The sequence below is a fragment of the Leishmania martiniquensis genome, chromosome 33, assembly GCF_017916325.1.
Source record: "Leishmania martiniquensis isolate LSCM1 chromosome 33, whole genome shotgun sequence".
In the NCBI taxonomy this organism is placed as follows: domain Eukaryota; phylum Euglenozoa; class Kinetoplastea; order Trypanosomatida; family Trypanosomatidae; genus Leishmania; species Leishmania martiniquensis.
Window position 1 is genome coordinate 273,128 of NC_090168.1, and position 20,170 is coordinate 293,297.

At 59.2% G+C, this 20,170-nt stretch overlaps 6 protein-coding genes across 6 annotated transcripts; all 6 read left to right on the top strand.

The window, feature by feature from the left end:
• Positions 1-1,129: 1,129 nt before the first annotated feature.
• LSCM1_02552 (uncharacterized protein) lies at positions 1,130-1,960 on the top strand (the record flags this gene model as incomplete). Its single annotated transcript, XM_067320135.1, has 1 exon — positions 1,130-1,960. The coding sequence occupies one exon, from the start codon at positions 1,130-1,132 to the stop codon at positions 1,958-1,960; it is 831 nt and encodes a 276-aa protein (XP_067175510.1).
• Positions 1,961-3,724: 1,764 nt separating this feature from the next.
• Positions 3,725-7,912, top strand: LSCM1_02553 (uncharacterized protein; the record flags this gene model as incomplete). Its single annotated transcript, XM_067320136.1, has 1 exon — positions 3,725-7,912. The coding sequence occupies one exon, from the start codon at positions 3,725-3,727 to the stop codon at positions 7,910-7,912; it is 4,188 nt and encodes a 1,395-aa protein (XP_067175511.1).
• A 1,615-nt stretch (positions 7,913-9,527) lies between these two features.
• On the top strand, positions 9,528-9,986 carry LSCM1_02554 (uncharacterized protein; the record flags this gene model as incomplete). The annotated part of the gene is made up of 1 exon (XM_067320137.1): positions 9,528-9,986. One exon carries the CDS (start codon positions 9,528-9,530, stop codon positions 9,984-9,986), a length of 459 nt encoding a protein of 152 aa, XP_067175512.1.
• Positions 9,987-11,058: 1,072 nt separating this feature from the next.
• Positions 11,059-13,428, top strand: LSCM1_02555 (uncharacterized protein; the record flags this gene model as incomplete). The annotated part of the gene is made up of 1 exon (XM_067320138.1): positions 11,059-13,428. The coding sequence occupies one exon, from the start codon at positions 11,059-11,061 to the stop codon at positions 13,426-13,428; it is 2,370 nt and encodes a 789-aa protein (XP_067175513.1).
• A 1,380-nt stretch (positions 13,429-14,808) lies between these two features.
• On the top strand, positions 14,809-16,299 carry LSCM1_02556 (uncharacterized protein; the record flags this gene model as incomplete). The annotated part of the gene is made up of 1 exon (XM_067320139.1): positions 14,809-16,299. One exon carries the CDS (start codon positions 14,809-14,811, stop codon positions 16,297-16,299), a length of 1,491 nt encoding a protein of 496 aa, XP_067175514.1.
• A 3,365-nt stretch (positions 16,300-19,664) lies between these two features.
• LSCM1_02557 (uncharacterized protein) lies at positions 19,665-20,129 on the top strand (the record flags this gene model as incomplete). The annotated part of the gene is made up of 1 exon (XM_067320140.1): positions 19,665-20,129. The coding sequence occupies one exon, from the start codon at positions 19,665-19,667 to the stop codon at positions 20,127-20,129; it is 465 nt and encodes a 154-aa protein (XP_067175515.1).
• Positions 20,130-20,170: the final 41 nt, after the last annotated feature.

A 20,170-nucleotide genomic window follows, 5' to 3' on the forward strand; every position in this document is an offset into this window, starting at 1 on the left:
TCCCCGGACACCGGTGGAGATGGAAGGTGATGGCAGCGGACCTGCCCTCTCCGATGCGCACACCGCCCTGGCAGAGGCGCCTGGGTGCGGGCATGCGAGCGCTGCCATGCGCAGCTGGCATGATGCATCCCATCCGAGCCACGTATCGACGGGCGAGAGAGGCACGGGCGATGAGCGAGGTGGGCGGGGGGGATCCGCAGCAGTCGCCCCGGAGGTGTATGCGCTCGGCATGCGCGGCATCTCCCGCATCCTGCCGGGCAGGCTGGTGGGGCACGGGTGCCGGAAAGATGGTGAGGGCACGACTGGGGGCCCTGCCAAGTCCCCCGAGCTGAGTGTGCGGAGGGCTGCCACCTAGCATGATGGAGGGCAGCGCCTCGAGGCGACTTGGGGGGTGGTGGTGGCGCGGTGGGATAGAGGGAGGGCGCGGGGCCTCCGAGGGCCCTGACCTGGAGCCGGCGCGCGCTCTCCTTGGGCACGTCCGACGTGCGCCTAGGCCCCCACCCCCTGCTGCCTGTACGGCAGGCGTCACCGCTTGCGCCCTCGAGCAGGGCCGTGAATGCAGCGCGCACCTGGAGATGGGGGCGTGGGAGCGTGCTGTGCGCACGCCCCGCTTCGACGGCAGGGCTTCTTGTCCTGGGCGACGAGGATGCAGTCAGGGGCGGTTGGGAATGAGATGGTGTGCGCATCGGTTTGCCGGCGCGTACTCGGCAGGCACGGAGAGGCTTGACATGAGGGCTCATGATGTGCCACATCTGTGTGACCATGAGAGAGTTTTTGGGGAAGCAGGGGCTGTGCCGCTTCCTGGGCAAGTAGTATGGAGCCTTTCTGCTATTCTCATTGTATGCGCGGCATCTTCCATCCTGGCACTCTCTCTGTGTTTTTTCATCTGCGGGCTTCTCACGATTTTGGCCTGTGCCTTTTATGCTTCTTTTTCCGTATTATCTGTGTAGCTCGCCGTCGCTGTAACGTTGCCAGCATCGCATGTATTATCCGGCCCGTGACCGACGGTGCTATTCTGTGCCCAGCTCGAGCCACAAGAGGAAAAAGCGTTAGGGCGGTAGGGCAATCTCGGCGCTAAGTGCTTTCTGTGCTCGCTAGGTCTTGGCTGAGCGAACTTGTGACGAAGGCGATGTCCGTTTCTCCAAGGGGTCCAGGCTCTACAAGGAGCAGCGAAGGCCCTCGCTCGAGAACCGGCGGATCGTCGCTGAAGAAGCGTCAAAACCGCTTCAATGCCGCGGAGGCCGACGTAACCGAGCCGCCGGAGTCGATCGCGTACCTGTTTGGGAAGCAGCGTTCGGCTAACCGACGCGCAAAGTGCCAAAAACAGTTCGAAGAGCTCGCGCAACTCATAGGCGTGATGAGCGCGGGTGTTCCACCGGAGAACACTGCAGACGCTGGTGGTGCTGATGTCGTCTCACTGCCACCTGCGTCAAATCTGCCTACGGAGAAGCTCTTTCCGACGCTGGAAGTTGGGTATCTGGCGCGGGTGCTGGGTCTGAATGTGTCAAAGGAGCAAGTGGCTTCTATTGTGGAGCTCGTCGAGGATGACATCCCGTCAGCCGGGTTTGTCAACCGTCAGAAGCTTGGGCTTGTTCTCGTCGATGCAATGATGACAGGCACGCTGGGTGGACCGACCCTTCTTCCGTTTTCAACTGAGAGTCGTGCCTCGACAGCACCCATTAGTGATGACGACCCTGTTTTCCTCTCTGCAGAGCGGCTGAAGAGCTTCGCACCGTCCGTGTGCGTGCGGGAGGAGAAGGCGACACTGCTTCGAGCCTTCGAGGCAATAGACACGGAGAAGAAAGGCTACCTAGAAGAGGTGCAGCTCCGCTCTGCCATGAAGGATGGCGAAGAGGGCCTCTCTCCGGAGGAAGTGGACGACATGTGGTTAGCCATGTGCGACCCAGAAACGAATCGAGCATATTACCGTGACTTTGTTGAGATACTTGCCAGTGAGTGAGGGCAGCGAAAGCGCTAAGCGCATCGATTTGATGCACCCCCCCCTCCCTCCTCCTCTCCTCCCTCTTCCGCGGCCCACCAGCGGTGTGCCAAAACCTGTGGTGATGAAGAGCCGTCTCCATCAGGTACGAACAGTTACCCTTCTTTCACCTTCCCCTGACGGCATCTACGGCTCTCGCCTCATGAACACCTCAGAGGCAGGACAACGGCACGTTCTATTCTCTCCCTCGTTGCTTAGCACAGCCTTTTTTTTCTCCTACCTCAGTTCTCTCTCTCTTTCTCACCTTCTCGTATCAAGGCGAGATGTGGTGCGCGTGTACAGTGCAAGTGTTGTGGGACGTGATGTTTCGCAGGGGATATGCCTTCCATAGCTTCCTGAGCAAACGTGCTCTGAGGCCCACGCTAAACAGGAAAGCGAAAGTCCGCGTTACCGCAATGCCGGCAACCGCTGAAAAAAGGAGTTTTGCATCAGTTCATGCATTACACAAGAGTGGTGACGTGCGTGTGTGGCGTTGTGTTCTGCGAGGCATCGATGCTCGGCAAGCTATACCCGCAGGCTTCGTGGCGTGCTGCGCGCCGCACTGTCCCTTCTCTCCTCACACGTTGCCGTTGCCCCCAGCGGAAGCCGCGACATCCAGTGTGAGCTCCAAGCGTGAATGCATGTCTGTGCCTTTTGCTTTAACTGCATGCTTTACTTCTCTCACATCCCACCCTCGCTACCGCGCGTCTCTCCCCTTCGACTAACCGACCTTTTTTTTTGATGCATCCACGGCTATATCCACGTCATGACTCTTCTCCCCGGGTGGGAACATGCATCACTCCGTGTACGCCCACCTACCCACACACACACACGCACACTGACGTTCATGTAAGCATGAATGTCCAAACCTTGCCAGTGAGGTTAAAAGGGGTACGAGTACGTACACATTCTATACCAAACCAACCTATAGAGAAAGACGAGTGGGCGAAAAAAAAAGTCTGCTCGGTTTGTCCGGGTGCGCAACGCCGTCGTATCTCACTTCTTTTTTTTTTTGCTCCTTGCGCGTGTGCGTGCGTGTGTCTTTACACTCACCCATCTCTCTTCTTCCCTCCACAAGTCTTTGCTGTCGGCCTGCGTCTCTCTCTCTCTGTGTAGGCTATAGAGAGAGGGAAAAAGAGGGAAAAAAGGGGGACGTACAAAACACCGTCTTTTCTATTTCCACTGTCCTGCTCGCACCCGCCTCTCTGTCTCTCTCTCCTCCGCCTTCCACGACACCCTCTCCCGTCCTCAGGCTTTCGCACGCCGAGAGTGGGAGGAGAGAGAGGAACGAATCCGGAGGGGGGACATAGAAGCCACGCAAGAGCCGCGGCAGCACCTCAGAAAGGCACCATAGAAGCGCGTACACACCTTTCCCAGTTTGTGTTTCCTTTTCTCCTGTGTTTGGATTTTTTTTTCATTTCCTCGTTGTACCTCTGCCCACTGCACCACACGTGAACATAGACGGCACCCTCTCTCTCTCTTGTTGACCACTGCGCTTGGTAGAGCATTTCTATCCCAATCGCCGCACGCAGCCGCCCATCTTCTTTTTTTTTGGCTGGCTTCGAGCTCCTTCCTCCCTGTTGCGCACTCCGCTGTTTTCCTCTCTGTCTCATCCGTTACCCCTCGCAGGGAGCACGTTACCTCTGTTTTCTGTGCCGTGGAAGTGACCTTCAGGGCGCCCTCGCCCTTCTGATCCCTCTCTCAGCCGCCTTTTCCCTCTTGCTCCACACTTCCCTTGCTGCGAAGATGATGCGTTGTGCGTCTCACTTGGTGGCTCGCTCCGCCCGTCTCTCTGCGGCGTCGTGCGCCACGGCTGTGACACTGCTGTCTCCACGTCGCTTTTTCGGGTCCAAGTGCAGCGACGACCTTGGCAACTACAAGCGCCCCTACACACATGAGAGCCGCAGCGCTGCTCACCGTCACCCAACACGTAAGGAGATGCTGCGAGAGCAGCGGAATGCCGCGACTGCCCCCACTAGCGCCACAGCGGAGCCGGAGAAGGATGACATGTTTACTGAGGAGTCGGAGCCAGAGGTGCCTGCACCGCGCAGCAACAAGAACAAGTATGAGGATCTTTTCAAGTCCGACCAGCGCATCGCCTTCACGAGCGATTTCCGTGGGCGTGAGATGAAGCCCATCTTGAACGCAGCGGATGAAGCGCCGCGTGCGGGCACAGCGCGGAGGCCTTCTTCCTGTAGTGCTGTAGGTGTGGATGGCACGGACGTGACTCGCATCTACAGCAGAGAAGAGGTCCGAAACATGCAGGAGAGGGGGTGCGTGAGCACCGGTGAGGCCTCGAAAGCGAAGGCATCCAGCAGTGCAATGGGCGGCGTGCTATCTACATCAGAGGCAGCGCAACGCACAACATCGGAGGGGATAGAGACCCACGCCTCGGAGGACGATGAGGATGAATTTGCCGAAATCCGCAGCCACCCGTTCTTCATGGACATGCTGCGCCGGGTGGAGCGCAACATGATCCGCTTCCGCAAGGAGACGCGCGCCGTGGGGAGGTACAGCCTAGACGCTGTCAACGAGTGCGTGCGGCCGTTGCTGCAGCTCACGGACTACCCGCTCACGGCCAGGCAGCTGTCGCACCTCTCTCACAGCATTAGTCCAGCGGTGCTGAAGAGCTCTTTGCGTGACCAGGCTGCGTGCAAGCACCTGCAGCTGTACCGCTCGCAAGACACGGATATGCTGCTGGACTGGTCAAAGGAGGATTTCCTGCGCCGCCGCTACGAGAGTGTGCACTTGTCATGGGAGCCGATGGATGTGATTTGCCGCCGCTTTGGCTGGACGCCGGAGATGATGTCAGACCGAGACTACCTCTTGTACTTTTCAGCTTTTCCTGAGTATGTTGAAATGGCCGAGATGCGGACCACCGAGAAGGGGGAGCCAAAGGCGATCCTGATCGATGATCCCGTGTCGCGCGCCGCAAAAGACCCCGTCCCGGCAACCCGTCTGCTTCTCCGCCGCAAGCCCTCCGTGGACGCCGAGCCGTCCCTCACAGAGTCCATTCGTCTCATGGGCAGTCCCGCCGTGGCAACGCCGACCAAAGGGAAGAAGGCGCAACGGATGCGTCAACACGGCGGTGACTCCGTGGCTGACTACTTCGGCGCCGTCGAGGCCACCGCGAGCGCCGTCGACGGAGACGAAGCGACGAAGCTGCAGCATGCCGTGGACAGTGTCCCGCCGCTGCGCCAGGCGAGCCATCCCGGTGGCCGCACGATTCGTGAGTTCTCCATTCCGAAGTCGCACGCGGCGGAGGCGCCACCTGCCGCGCCATGCAAAGCAGACATGGCGAGCGAGGCCGTCTTCGACCAGCAGAAGTTCGAGGAGCTCTCCAGCGCTTACCACAACGCTAAGGTGGAAAACTCACTGCTGCGCCGTCGCATGCTTGGAACGGACAGCGTCGACCAGGCGCAGGAGCTGCAGAGGCAACTGGCGAGTGGCCGCACCGAGCAGCTGCGTCTGGAACAGGAGCTGGAGCGCATGCGCGAGTTGAAGCGCAACACACCGACATCGAAGAACAGTCCAAAATTCGCCGTGCCGCGCGGGCAGCCACAGTACCCGGAGGCGCCAGCGCACACGGAGAAGTTTTCAAAAAACGGTAGCGCCGTCGAGGACATTGATGACGACGAGATCGAGCAGGCCTTGAGGGAGTTCAAGGAGAAGGAAGCACTGCGGATGACGGAGAGGCGACCGATGGCGAGTACGGCGCGGTCGGCCCCTTTGCTGACTCCTCACCACACCATCGCCCCTAACACTTCCGCAGACGCTGATGTCAACGACGAGTGCGAGGAAGTCGAGGAGGTTATCGAGGTGGTAGAGGAGGAGGAGGATGACCTGATGGCGTCCAGCCATGCGGCGGCAGAGGGGCTGCAGGCCAATTCACAGGCCGACCTTCTCACCACAGAGAGCAGGGTGGGTGACTCAGCCGGAGGAGGCGACGGCGCGTCCGCGGATGGGGCGGCGAATGGGTCACCAGAGAGGTGCAGCCCACCTTGGCAGGATGAGCTGTCGGCCGCTGTGGAGCAGCACGAGGCCGAGATGGAGGAGCAGGAGGATGGCTTAACTGCTGCCTTCAGCGACACTCCTGCTAGCACCCCCACCTCTCGTCTGGAGCAGCTTGCGTCCCTGCACGATCGACTGTCCTCGGCGGCGGACCGCGCCCGTCGTTACGTGGCCACGGTACAAGTCCGTCGGCAAGATGTTTTGGAGAGGCTGGACCGTCAACTGGCGGATGCCAGCGCAAAGGTGGAACAGCTTGAGGATCAGCTGGCCGCTGTGAAAGAGGAGCAGACGACCCTACGAGATACACTGGCTCGTGAGGAGGCGGAGCGCAAGGCCCTCGAGGTAGAGACCCAGCTGAAGGCGCAGCGGGAGAGGCGCTTGGCCGAGCTGGAGCAGCAGCGGGAGCAAGCCCGCCTCGCTCAGGAGGCGGCGGCGAGGGCAGTGGAGCGCCAGAAGAAGGCCGAACGGGAGACACTTGCGATGGAGGAGGAGCTGCAGCGCAAGCTGAGGGAGGTGCAATCCAAGCTGCGTGCGCTGCAGGACAGCGGCTCGGCTGCCCACAACAGCGCTGCGGCCGCTACCTTTCATGCTGCGGCAGCCGAAGAAGCAGAGGCTGAGGAAGCTTCGGAGGCGCATGGAGGGGCTGACGGGGAAAAGTCTTCTGCTCCGCACTCTCGCGTGCCCGAGTCGGTGGCCCGTGCCGCAGCCCCTGTACGCCATGCGGTCACGGAGCCTCTGCCAAGCGCTGCGGAGGACGCCGCCGACGTATCCACTTCTCCTGTGTCAGCTGGCCAGTTTATGTGCACCCCGGAGCAGTACGATGGCCTGCATTTGGCGGCGGAGCGCCTGAAGAAGGAAATCGCCGCATTGGAGGCCCAGATGGAGGAAGAGGGAGACGAGGAAGATGAGACGCTGATGGCTGTCCTGGCTGCGTCGCGCTCTGATCTCGAAGAGCTTGAGGATTGTATCGGCTCTGTGCAGGCAAACGCGCCGTGGGCCGCTACTCGAGACGCAAAGCGTGCTCGCGAGCACGCTTTATCCGCCAAGGTGGCGGACACTGACGCGCATCGGCTGCAGAGCGGCATCGACCACCACCGCTTCCAGATATCGCTCCTTGAGAAGCGCCTGCAGCACGCCTCGAAGAAGACGGTGATCGCGAAGCTGAAGGATCGCATCGTGCAGGCGCGCAAGTCCATTACGCATCTGCGCGTGGAGCAGGACCGTCTACGTCGCGCTGGCCGTGACTCCATGGGACTGCCCCCGTCAATGAGTATTGCGGAGACGCTCGCGCATGAGCTGAAAGACGAGGAAGAGGCGAACCTGACGGACGAGGTGCCCAAGGGCATGGGTGAAGATTGCTGCGGGGCTTCTGTAGCCACGAAGAGTTCCGTCATGCGCTCGGACGCTCAGGCCGTGGATGATGATGAAGCTTACAGTGCCGCTGCGGGCGTCAAATCAGCTGATCGCATGGTGGAGTCGAAGGCGGCCGCGGACGCGCCGTCGGCGACTAGTCCGGATGCGGAAAAGCTGCGCGTGCGGCTCGACAGCATGGTGAAGGACATCCAGCACCTGCAAGATAGCATTGAGGCGCAGGAGCGCACTTCTGACTACGACGACGAGGAGACGGAAGTGGTGCTTCGCGAAATGAAGGACAAACTGAGCCAACTGCTCCGTCTGCGCGACCAAGTGCAATGTGCCTTGGTAGAGGAGTCACTGAACGGCTCCGCCAGCGCTGGAGGGCCTACCCAGGTCATCCGCCCACCGCTAACTGCCGCTGGAACTCCGCCGGTGATCGGCCGAGGCGGCACCACCGTCCACAGCGGTCCCCCAGCTTCTCAGCAGAGCGAGCCTAGCCGTGTGCCGATGGCATCCAAAAAGCTTCGCGCCTCCGCCCGAAGCTTTTCCACGCAGCGGCGTCGTTAGAGTCACTCATGCGGCAGCCGCCGTGACGTCTGGATAGGGGAGGGGGCTGCAAGGGCGCTCCGTCCCCTCTTGCGCGGGTCCCCTCAAGCACCGCACGCAAAAACTGCTGATGCACGTCCAGATTCTCGTGCCTTTCGACCGCCTCTTCCGCAGCTGTCTGCTGGACGGAGAGGAATGTAGCGATAACTGAGCGACAAAAAAAAGACCTATCAAGCGGTGGAGGGGAGAGGGGCAATAGGGAGCTCGGGTGCATTCCATAGAACAAGAGAAGTGAAAGTGCTGTTGACGTGTGTGTGCGCGCGCGCGCATCGGTGCGGGGTGGGCGTCTTTAGTGTCTTGGCGCTTTTCCTTCTGGACGCGTTCCTGTCATGGAGCGAAACTGTTTGTCCGTATGTCTCCTGTGCGCTCTCTATTTGCCTGAAATAGGCGCTCCCATTTAGCGCCAGCGAGTCGGCTTCGACGCGTATTCCCCATTTTCTCTCACTCACTTACACACACACACACACACTCGCTCCTTCCCCTTTTTGTGTCGCACGGCCCTCTGTTCAACTTCGCTTCCCTGCGCTGCTTGTCTCTCTCTCTGTGTGCGCGCGTGGTGGGTAGGTAGAAGTGAACCACTGTCTCCGCACCCCTCCCCTCCCTCCCCTTTCTCTTTGCATAGATACCAAAGAAGGTCAAGTATTGCACGCGGCCCAGAGAAAGCAAGCCAACAAAAATTGTGTAGCACCTAAGACCGCCTCTCTCTCCTCCTGTGTGTGTGTGTGTGTAGAGAAAAAAATCTTCAATGACCCTCCTAAAATCCATGAGTTGGGCTCCCTCCATCCCTTCGTTTCTGTTTGTATGTGCGTCTGATCGAGGGGGAGAGCCTCATTCAAGCGGTGGTGGTATCAGCCTTGCCCATGAGCCAAAAAAGCTGCTATAATGTGTGACAGGCGTGCCCAACCCCAGCGGTCCCTGTCTCGTCGCGTTGACCGATGCACGCGCCTGCTGCGCAGGGTTCGGCGACCCGCTTCTTCCTTGATGTGTAGATGGCGCAGGAGGGGATACTGCTATCACTTTTCCCCTGGTCATGGCCTCTCATGAGGGAGGCAGACCCATCTGCTAACCCGTCGGTGCCGGCGCTTGCTGTCATGGGAAGCGCTGCCTCTCTCCTTCGCGTGCTGATGCACCGACTGGCAACTTTCTCCTTTTTCCCCTTTCCCTTCTCACGTCGCCCGTCTCCTTCCTCCTGCTCCCCCCTCCCCCCGGCCCCTCGAGGCACGCATTCTTCCATTCCCTCTCTCTCCATCGGTGTGGGTGTGCTGGATCTGCGGGTGTGTGACGGCTGCAGGTGAAGAGAGAACGTCAGCTCCTGAGCTCCGTCTCTCCAAGGGAAGGAACACAGGGATATTCGTGTGTGCGTCCGGGGACGTGGCCGCATCTACTTTTCGCCTCTCGTCCCCCCTCCCCCCGCCCCCGCCCTTCACAGGGCGAGAACTGCCTCTTCTGCCGCTCCCTCCCAATACGGATACAGATAGGGGTGGAGTGGGGGCACGTTGGGCGACTACATCCTGGACAGCAGCGGAGCGCGCCACGAGGGGAACGCTTGGAGAGTCTTATTCGACCACGCACGACAATGCTCCGCTTCACGCATGCTATCCGGAAGAATCCGGTGGTGTTCAAGCAGGGGCAGGGCATGTTCTCGCACCAGTTGAAGCGCATTCTGAACAAAAAATCGCTGCACAAGTACAATTGGGATTCGCTGCCTATGTACGACCCTCGCAAGCTTGTGCACGCTAACCGCTACGTCGATCATGACACTTATGAAGAGAGGTACGATCCGCATTGGGAGCACAATGCTCACCTTGTACCAGACCAGCAGTTTTACTACATCCCTGTCCCGAAGGAGTACAAGGACGCGTATTGGTGGCGTGACTTGCAGGCCCGGCGCGTCCAGTGCCCGACCGAGTGGGTGCACTTCCGCATGCACACCAAGGACAAGCTCAAGTACGACTTCCAGGATTTGGCGTTCCGCAAAAAGTTTGAGTACTCCTACGAAGATGTGGTGGCGAACGCCAAGGATATGCGCAGCTAAATGCCTCAAGAAGGCAGGCAGGTGGCATCTTTTATCTGTGTCACTGTCATTGTGCCCTGGGCGAGTCCAGTCAGTGTTGATTCTTAATCTCTCCTTCTGATTCGCCCTCGCGCGCAGGTTAGGGTTAGGGGTGGTACCAAGAAACCTGCCGTATGTGAGTCAACGTGTGTGTGGGGGGAGGGGGGGCAGAGCAGCTTCCTTGGCTGGTCCTCTTTGTCCCGGTGCGTCGGCTCTCTTTGGTGGTGCGTCTGTCACCTCTGCTGCGGCTGCGGATGTGCGGGAGAACTGAGAGAGCGCTCCACATGGCGGCCACGCTGAATGGCATATTTGCTGATACTGATGCTGGGGGCAGTGGTGGTGGTGGATGTGTGTAGATGGACGTTGGATGAGCGAGTCGGGGCTCTTTCCTGCGGCGCATGCGTCTCTCTTTCACCCCACCGTGGCCAGCGCGCGGACTGCTCCTGCTTGCTGAGTTGCTAACACACAAGAATTCCTACCGAGGCCGTGAGGAGGAGACAGGCTTGTGAGCTGGGCAAAAGAGGGGGGGGTGAGCTGGTGGGTGGGCGGGTGGCCCTCCAGGGGCGCCAGTCCTGAAGAGGGAAAGCGAGAACGCGTGTGCGTGTGTGCAGGGTGGCAGTGAGGCGCTATTTCTCTGCATTAGGTGCACATGAGTACGCGGGTGTTTTTTTTTTGCGCTCCCCTTTTCGCTTCGCTACGTGCGCGCCTCTTCACACGCATGCTGGCGGCGTGGCACAGTTGCCACTAAAGAGGGGCGCCGACGCCGACGTCCTGCCGTCATTTCGGGGCCCTGCATGCCAGTCCGCACTCCTTCCCCAGCTTCGAGTTGGTCTGCGACCATCAAGGCGGCTCTGCGTCTCCCGCTCAAGATGCCGCATCGCCACTTTTCCACCTATCTCTCTCTTGTTCTGACTCGGTCGCGCCACCCCTAAAGTACAGTCCTACGCTCACATACGAGCACACATAGACGTTTCCTTGTATTGGTCAGCGCGCCGCTTGCAACCGCATCGTGCATCGCTGCATTCTCTACCGCAGACACACCTCGCTGCCGCCCATGCTGCCAAAGCTGAACTTGGATGGCACGCTTAACAAGCGCCCCTCCAGCGTGCAGGAGCGAATGACGGAGGAGGGGCAGCCTGGGATGTATTCCCCTCGTCTGGCAGCCAGCCAGCCACCGAAAGGCCTCAGCGTCCCTTCACACTTGGGCGGTGACTCTCTGGCCGGCTCGTTCTCCCCAGCGTCTTCTGCGCTGGGCCATGCCAGCTCTTTGTCTCCGCCGCAGCTGTCCCCGCACAAACTATCGCTCGTGGAGGGCGGGGTGGTGGGCACCTCTGACACAGAAGTGACCTCTATCCTCTCTCTCAAGTCGCGCCACGGCTCGGGCGAGCGCTCTCCTCCTATGGACGCACTCGGTGGCATCGGCGGCGGAATGGGTCCTGGCGGCCACTCGCCTCTCAGCAAGCGCCGCGCCGTGCCTCTCGCGGCGCTGGCCGATCACCAGCAAGCGCGGCTCGATGTGCGTCAACAATCCCACGAGGGCGACGCTGAATCTGGAAAAGGCGCCGCCGCCGAAAGGGACAACTGCAGCAGTACGCCTGAAGGCGCCTCTCCGGTACTGAGGATGGCCTCCAACTCGCCCCCAAATGTGAAGCGCCGGGTGGCCTCTCCATCTCCTTCCTCACGCGCTTCCAGCGAGTGCGTCCCCGCCCTCGCAGGGGCCAGTGTTGGTGCTACGAGCTCGTCTCCTCCGGCAAAGGGCGCCATTTCCGTCATGACAGCCGAGGAGTTGTACATATTCGGCAGGCCGTTCCACGCATACATGAGCGCCGCCTCTACGCGACACTCAGCGGCGGATGTGCCGGCGACACCCACGGCCACGAGCGGCAATGTTGTCCCTACTGCTACGGCCGCGGCCGCGTCTGGTACGCACATCGCAGCAACTTTTCACCACAATCCCTCGCAGTACATCTCCGCTCTTGCCAGTCAAGGTGACTACGTCGCGGTTGGTGACCGCACCGGGAGGGTCGTAGTGATGCGCCAGCGCGAGATGGCGGCTGGCCAGCGTCGCTTTCTCCTTGACATCATCCAGCGCAGCGGGGAGGCCGAAGAGAGCGGGTCTGCGAAGTGGCGCTCGACGGCCACGTCCACAGCCTCATGGCCGCCCTCCCCGTCTCGCCATACCCACAATCTAAATCGCGCGCGCGACCCGTACGACTTCTATGTCGCCCAGCAAGCTTACGCGCCTGTGATTGATACACTGAACAGCATCGAGGTGTCGCCGACGGTGATGGCGCTGGCGTTCCTGCCGCAGTGCGGCCCCACAACCTACCTCCTTGCGGCGAACGAGAAGGTGCCGAAGCTCTACAAGGTCATGTCTGTGCGGGAGTCGGCCAATCCCTTCCGCGCAGTAGACAAGATCAACACCAAGACGATTGGCCCACTGACCTCGAGCTCGCGCGCGTCTACAGTGGCCATGAAGCCGGTCGCTCGCTACGCCATGAACCACGAGTACAACATCAACTCCATCTGCCCCATTGCGTACAGCGATCAGTTCGTGACCGCCGATGACGCCACAGTGCTGCTGTGGTGCACCGAATACCCCGACACGTCGATTGAGGTGTACGACCTGCGTTCCCCCTACGAGGATGGCCCATACGAAACCATTCATGCCGTCCGCAACTTCCCGCACGAGCCGTTTCTCTTCTTTGTCGCTACTTCAGGTGGCAGCGTGCGTGTAGTCGACACGCGGCAGACGCTTCGATGGGCCGATCAGGCAGCGCAAGTGTTCGTGAACCCGCCCCGCGCTGAGGAGGAACCCTTCAGCAACGTCACCAATGGCATCTGCGACTGCGCCCTCAGTCCCTCTCGAAGGTACATCGTCGGCCGAGACTTCATGTCTGTGTGTTTGTGGGATATCCGCATGGCTGGCAGCGGTGGCGCACGCAACGCGCCGGAAAGTCTGCGTCGGCAGGCCTCGACCACGCACGGCGGCGATGGTAACGCCGAGTGCAGTATGGTGCGGCGCTGGGCTCTGCACCCCCACCTGCGTGACGACCTCGACACCATCTACCAGTCAAATCTTCTCTTCGACAGGTTCGACGTCCAATTTTTGTCAAGCCGACAAGTGTGTACCGGAGGCTTCAATAACACACTCTATACCATCGACGTGGAAAGCGGCAGCGCCGACACCGCTGGCGACGTTCGCACCTTTCAGCTACTGAAGACGGAGGGCATTTCTGAATTCCGCCGTACTACCGTCTCGGCGCACCGACGTGGCGAGGACCGCACCAGCACTGGCCAGGGCCTCGGCTCGCGCATGACGCTCATGTCGCGTCCGTGCATGTCCATGAGTGGGACGTGCGGGATGATGGTGGCGTGTGGGCAAGCGGTGCTGCAGCTCAGCTACAATGGGTTACCGAAGTGAGGCGGTGGAGGAACGGGAATGTGCTCATGCACGAATTGTTTCACGTTAGCATCCCGTTTTCTCTCACTGTCCGCGTGCTCCTTCGCGCACTCTTTTTGTTGTTCGGTGAGTGCTCTCGCTCTCTCTCTCTCTTTGGCCACTTCTTGAGCTTTTAGATACGTCTGCCGTTGCCGGCATGCATCTGCACCCAATCATATACGAATGCGCGCACTCGTGCAGCTCAATGCAATCCTTGTAGAGTGGGGAGCAGTAGGGTGGGGTGTTGCTACGCTCAGCTGGAGTGTATGATGCGAATCATGTCCGTCGCTCGACCCCCAAAAGGGTGGCGAATCTCTTCTGAGGTGGTCGCTGCGTGGAGTGGAGGTCTCCTCGGTGATGGGAGCCCTGCTTTGCTCTCGTGTCTCCATCCACGACCGTTTCACGTCAGCCCTTCTCTGCACGCACGCATACACATAAGCCTACTGTGCGCGCCCGTCTGCACTGCTGCGCGTCTTTTCTCTACCGCTGCCTTTCCCTCTTCTCCCTTCGATCGCCCCCCCTCACCCCCCGACTCCCTCTTTTACCACCGCTTTTTGTTATCCCCTTTATGCCTTATCACGTCCACAAACTCACACATCCACACCTGCACTCAACGCGCAAAATGAAGAGCCCACTTAGCATCTCGTCTCTGTCCTCCCCCTCTCCCCTCCCCACCATAACCGCCGCACCTCTCCAGTCTCCCAGTCGCACATAATCGGTCAGGTCAGTTTTTTCTCTCTCTCTCGCCCAAACGGAGTCCGATTACATCTCCGGCTTTCTTTTTGTTTTCTTTTGCGCCTTCGTAAGTTCGGGGGTGGTCACCGCCTCTGTGTCCTTCCCTCCTTCCTTCCTGTACCGCATCTTCTCCGTTTCGATCAGACACATCAGCGCGACGACTTCCACTCAGTAGGACTGCCAGCTCGTTCCCCCCCCCCACACACACACAGGCACGCACGCCTCTTCGGCAGCGCCTGTTTTTTCCCCCTTTCGTGATTGTCTTTTTTAGATCTCGTGTCCGCTCCTCTCGTCGACGGACGCACGTGAATTTGGGAAAGCACGCAGATTTGTGCTACGCTCCCCCTTTTACTGTGTTCCTCTTCTTATGGTGAAACATCAGTGAGAGCTGTCGTGTGGCACCTGGGCAGATAGAGAGAGAAGAAGGCAAAGGAACGCAAAAAAAGGAAAAAAGAAAGGGCACGACACGCCGCCTTCTCTCCTACTCCCTCCTCCCAACTACACGCACAACACAAAAACGCACACGGTGCGACAGAGTGGTGGTTGGGGCCGACAGCCTTCCTGTTCGTCTCTCAGCTGTATCAGGTCTCTTCCGTGGACAGATATCGAAGTCCCAGAGACGGCATCATGTCGTCGAATAAGAGGTCCACCAGCCGCGCTGCTTCTCGCAGCCGCTCTCGCTCGCGCAAGGGAAGCCGCGCGCGCTCCAGTACGCCGAGTCGGCCTAAGGCCCTCACCCCCGAGGAGGCGTATCACGCCACGGTAGAGCGCAAGTTTACGCCCGAGAAGGATGCCTGGCGTGGCAACTGGGAGTTCAACGGCCCTGTTGGCGTTCTGGCCATCATGGCCTTGTCGCACGTGCTGATCTTCTACTTCTACGTGTGCATCGAAGAGTTTAAGGGAACGCTTATTTACCCCGGCCATCACATGCTGAGGGGCGAGAAGATGCAGACGGTGTTCCTCTCCTTCCTCGCGGAGCACGCCTGCCCGACCTTCGGCTCTGCTGCCGTCTTCCTTGGCTTCCTCCTTTTGGAGTACGTCTTGGCCCTGATGCTGCCTGCGATCTATGTGAAAGGGCTGCCTCTCCCCTCCGAGAACGGATACCGCCTGACGTACAAGTGCAACGCCGTCAGTGCGTGGTACTGTGTGCTTATCATTGTTGGCCTTCTGCATTACTACGGAATCTATCCGCTGAATGAGCTGCGCCGCAACTACGGTCATTTTCTCACCACGGCCACCATCACGGCGGATTTCATCTCCGTGTGGGTATACGTCACCGGCTACAAGCGCCGCATCCGCATGACGGGCAACTTCATCTACGACTTCTTCATGGGAAGCGCTCTGAACTACCGCCTGCCGGGCAACATCGATGTGAAATTGTTTGCCGAGTGCCGCAACTCGTGGGTGCTGCTCATGATGCTCACCCTCAGCTGCGCCGCGGAACAGTATCGAGAGCTGGGGTATCTCACTGGCAACATGATATTCATGATCCTCGCCCATCTGCTATACGTCAACGCCGTCGAGAAAGGCGAGGAGTGCATCATCTCGACGTGGGATATCGCGTACGAGAAGTTTGGCTGGATGCTGGCGTACTGGAACACGTGCGGTGTGCCGTTCCTCTACTGCATGCAGGCCATGTACATCCAGACGGTACTCAAGGAGAAGGAGCACCCGCGGTGGATTCTGGGACTGATGGTGTGCATCCTCCTGGCTGCATACTACTTATGGGACACCATCAACTCGCAGAAGAACCACTTTCGCATGCACCGCAGCGGCGTGCCGATGGAGATCATCCGCAGCAACGCCTTTCCGCAGATGCCGTGGTGCTATATCGAAAATCCCCGCACGCTGAAGAGTGCCACAGGCGAGCTCTTCGTAGACGGCTTCTTCCGCTATGGCCGCAAGCTTCACTACACCGTGGACCTGGTGATGGCGTTTCTGTGGGGCAGCGCGTGCGGCTTCGAGTCCTTCATCCCCTTCTTTTACTTTTTCTTCTTCCTCGCCCATCTCGTTGATCGCGAGCGCCGCGACGAAAACCGCTGTAGGGCCAAGTATGGGAAGATGTGGGACGATTACGTGAAGCTTGTCCCGTACAAGTTCATTCCTTACATCTACTAGATAACGCCTTTCTCCACGTTCCTTTGTGGTGTGCATCGCCCCGCATAGCGCACCTGCCTTCGCCCATCTCCACCGCCTCAGTCTTGACGGACACGGAAAGACCGCAGAGGGGAATGAAAAAGGGGTGAGTGCGCCGTAGCGGCAGCGGCAGCAGTGGCAGCGTTTTGGTTGGCAAGGGACGAGGGTGTGCCAACGCTTTCCGACTTTTGGCCAAAGAGGCCACTGCTTCGCACGCGTGTGTGTGCGCGCTTGAGCCGCGACCGTTGGGAGCCATGCTGCGCACTCGAGGTGGCCATGGCCATGTGAGGGTGGGTGGATGGGTGGGGGGAGAGAGAGTCCCTACAATGGGCGGGCGGGGCAGGCAGGGGGCGTGGTGACAGCGGTGAAGAGAGAGGAAGGGGGCAGAGGGATTTTCCTCTTGAGGTCTTTTTCTTCTTCCTCCCCCCACCCCTTTTCACTGATCTCGCCCTGCCGCTTTGGAAGCTTCGAGCGCATTCCGAGCGTGGCACCCACACCTCTCTTACGCGACCTCTTTTCCTTTTGTCCGTAGTAGTGGGCGGCGCACTACCAGGCACACGCACTCACACACATACAAACCTATAGAGCTGCCGAGGTAACAGTAGCAGGTGTGGGCCACACATGCTTAGCAAGGCCCTCGCTTTATGCAAAGGATGCGGCGGACCAAAAAAAAGAAAAGGCAAGAAAAAAGGCACGAGAAGGAGAGGGGGGATACGTGGGGGGGGGAGAAGAGCGATCGGTGCGGGTGTGCGAGAGAGAAAATGGGCGACCGGTGTGACTGTGAGCGAAGCGGGGTGGGTGGGAGACGACACCAAAGAACGATGGGCCATCGTTGATAGAGACACAGTGCGTGTGGGGTGGCGATGGGACGGCGTTTTTGGTACACACACATACATGAAAAAGATGTGTACGTAAGAGGGCGGTGGCAGGAGGAGAAGAGAAAAGAAGGGAGAACAGTGGTGTGAGATCGGCGTAGGCGTACTGTGAGCGAGAGCCTCTCTGAGTTGCAGGGAGGTCGTTGCCCTCAGCTCTTTTTGTACGCTTCAGACACACACCACTCCATTTGTGTTTGTCCTTCTTATCCTCTCCTGTGCGTACGCGTATGCGCGTTCATCGGCTCTTTCTTTTGCTTCCGTGTAGTTCATTTCTCCCTCTCGTACTATCCCATCGGCACACCGCGCATGTGCCCACCCCGCCACATATGCCGGGCACACAAGGGCGACATGATTGGGACGGTGCGCGCGCCTACCTACATTGCACCCTGAAGGCAAACATGGACGAGGAAAAGAAGGGGGCTGCTCTCGTCATGGCCGTTCGCCCCTGTGTCCGACTTTTCTCATGTGGGTGTGCATGCGCACGAGAGTGTGGCGTGGGGAGGGGGAGGAGGAGAGCGAGAGAGAGAGATGCAGGTCTCGGAAGAGTACGCTCTCCCACGAGTGCAGTCCTCTGAGGCGTTGCAATCACCTCCAGAACAGACTCCGCGATGCCGCTTGCGTGTCTCTGCCTCTGTGAGTCTCTTTTTGGGGTCCTTCCTGTGGGGGTTTTGTTGTCCTGTTTGTCGCCCCGATCGTTTTTCGTTTGAGTGATTTTTTTCTTCTTTCCACTGTTCGCTTGGGTTGCTGTTTTGGTGATCTCTCTTCTCGTGTTGGTGTCCTGTGCGACACCGACTTGATTCAGTGGCGCAGGATGCCGCATCGCCCAGTATACAAGCGCCTTTCTCGCCACGTGTGCGTATGTGTCAAGGGCGCACGCGCTTGGGAGGAGGCCTCTTTTCCATTTTCCGTCTTGTTGTTCGACGCTCATGTACTCACGCACCCTTTCATGCGCCGCTTCTCTCTGAGTGGTGGAGGTTTGTGTGTGTGTGTGCTGTGCCTCATGCGTGAGCGGACGAAAGGGGCGCGGCGGCAGCCGAAGACAGAGGCAAGCGAAAAAAGCTAATGTACTGAATGTGGCACCACATCGGTGCAGCAAAGTTATAGAGAAGCGCACGCGGACGAGGAACGGCGCACAAACGTGGGCACCCGCCCTGCAGCACTCGATGACGAAAGTTCAAAAGAGGGGCCTTGCGTACGGGGCAGACAAGAGTGGCGGGAAGGGCAAAATGACGGAGGAGGCGTTTGTAATCAGCGGACGCCGTACCTCCTCCTTTTTTCTTCCTCTGTCTCCCGACGGTGGCTTCCGTTAGTGGCATGCGCCATCCTGCTCATGGGCCGGTCCTCCATATGCATTTCTCAAAGCACTCACAGAGAAGAGCAGAGAGCGAGAGAAAAAACAAATGCTGCCTGGGCGTCGCACGTGGATGCGCTCCCACACCGGCGCGCTCAGGCAGGCAAAGGAGAACGTCCGTTGGTCTCTGTGAAGACGCTGACGGATGAGCGCGTGAGTGGTATCCTCCTCCGTACCTGACTCTTCGCGGTGTACCAGGAGTATTCTTAGAGCATGTGTACGCTTGTGTGTGTGTGTGCATGGGCATACGTGCCTAGCCACCATACGCATGAGCCCGACGAGAAATGGGCAGGAGGAGAAGGAGAGGAAGAATCAATGGGGACGAACCAACAACGCGCATGCACACATACACACACACACACACTGATGCAGAAGCACTGTTTGTCGTGTCGCAGTCGACAGGCAGCGGAGGTGTGAGGACTGATGCACAGCGATTGTAGCGGTGAGCCTTTTTTAACGAGGTGTACTGGACACCTTATCTAGATGCCACCTCCCACATACCTGCGTGCGCACATGAGAAGCGACAATGCCATCGAGGAGCGTGAGACCTCAGCATGTGTGCCTAGCTGAGTGAAGGAAAAGAGAGACGGGGAGGAGGCAGCGCTTGCTTCTCCTTTTCCCTTTGGTCTCGCTCGTGCGTGCGCAAGTGTATGTGCGTGTGTGTGTGTGCCGATCTATACGATGCGGTGTGCAACGGGAGAAGGGGGTGGGGGCGCTGTGTGTTGCCCTTTTGTTCGTTTCTTTTCCCTTTTGGTGTCGCCTGCCGCCCTCCCTCCCTCCCCTCCCGTCCGCGTCTACGACTGATTTTGCCGCTCTCTCCCTCTCCGGCCTCTCTCTTTCTGCGGCGTGCACAAAAAGGCACCTACGCAAGCACGTTGTCACCACCCCTTTTATTGCGCTTCGTCGGGGCATGCCCAAAGGACGCACCTCCACCTTCTGTTGCTCCGCGTCACTTGCTCGCTCTCGAACGTGCCATGTCTGCATTTTCTCCTTCATCTCTCGTGGCCGCTTCCCCTCCTTTCTCCTTATCGTCGTTCGCTCGCTCTCTTCGCTGCACACGCGCGTGCCCACTTCCACTCTAACACAGCTTGAAGATCGCAAAACGTTGTTTAGTGTTCGCCATGCTGCATCTTAGTCGCGTGTTGGCGGACAGCTTCAAGGAGCACTACCACAGAGTACACCTCCCACGCCGCCTTGCCCTGCAGCGGTATAGGAAGCGGGAGGAGGCTCGTCTCAGCAAACAGAAGGCCAAAGCGGCGGCGGCCGCCTCGGGGGTGCAGCCAAGCGAGGTGACTTATAAATACAATCGCTGGTGGGTCTCGAACGATCACGAATTTGTGCATCAATTCGCGTTTGTCGAGGACCCTGACGTCACGCGCGAGAAGCGCACCATTCTGCCCCTCGTCACGAAGGAGAACCTCTGGAAAGAGCCGCAGCAGACTTTCTTCTTGCCCTTTGCACCGTTCGTGCGGTTCGTCGACTACGCCAAGGATCCAGACACGAAGTTCTTAAAGCCGGTGAACCTCCCGCGCTGGAAGGACTACATGCAGCGCACGAAGCCAGTCGTTCCCCGCACGTGGTATTAGCTCGCACATAGACACCTCTCTCAAGGCGCCGTGCGCGACCA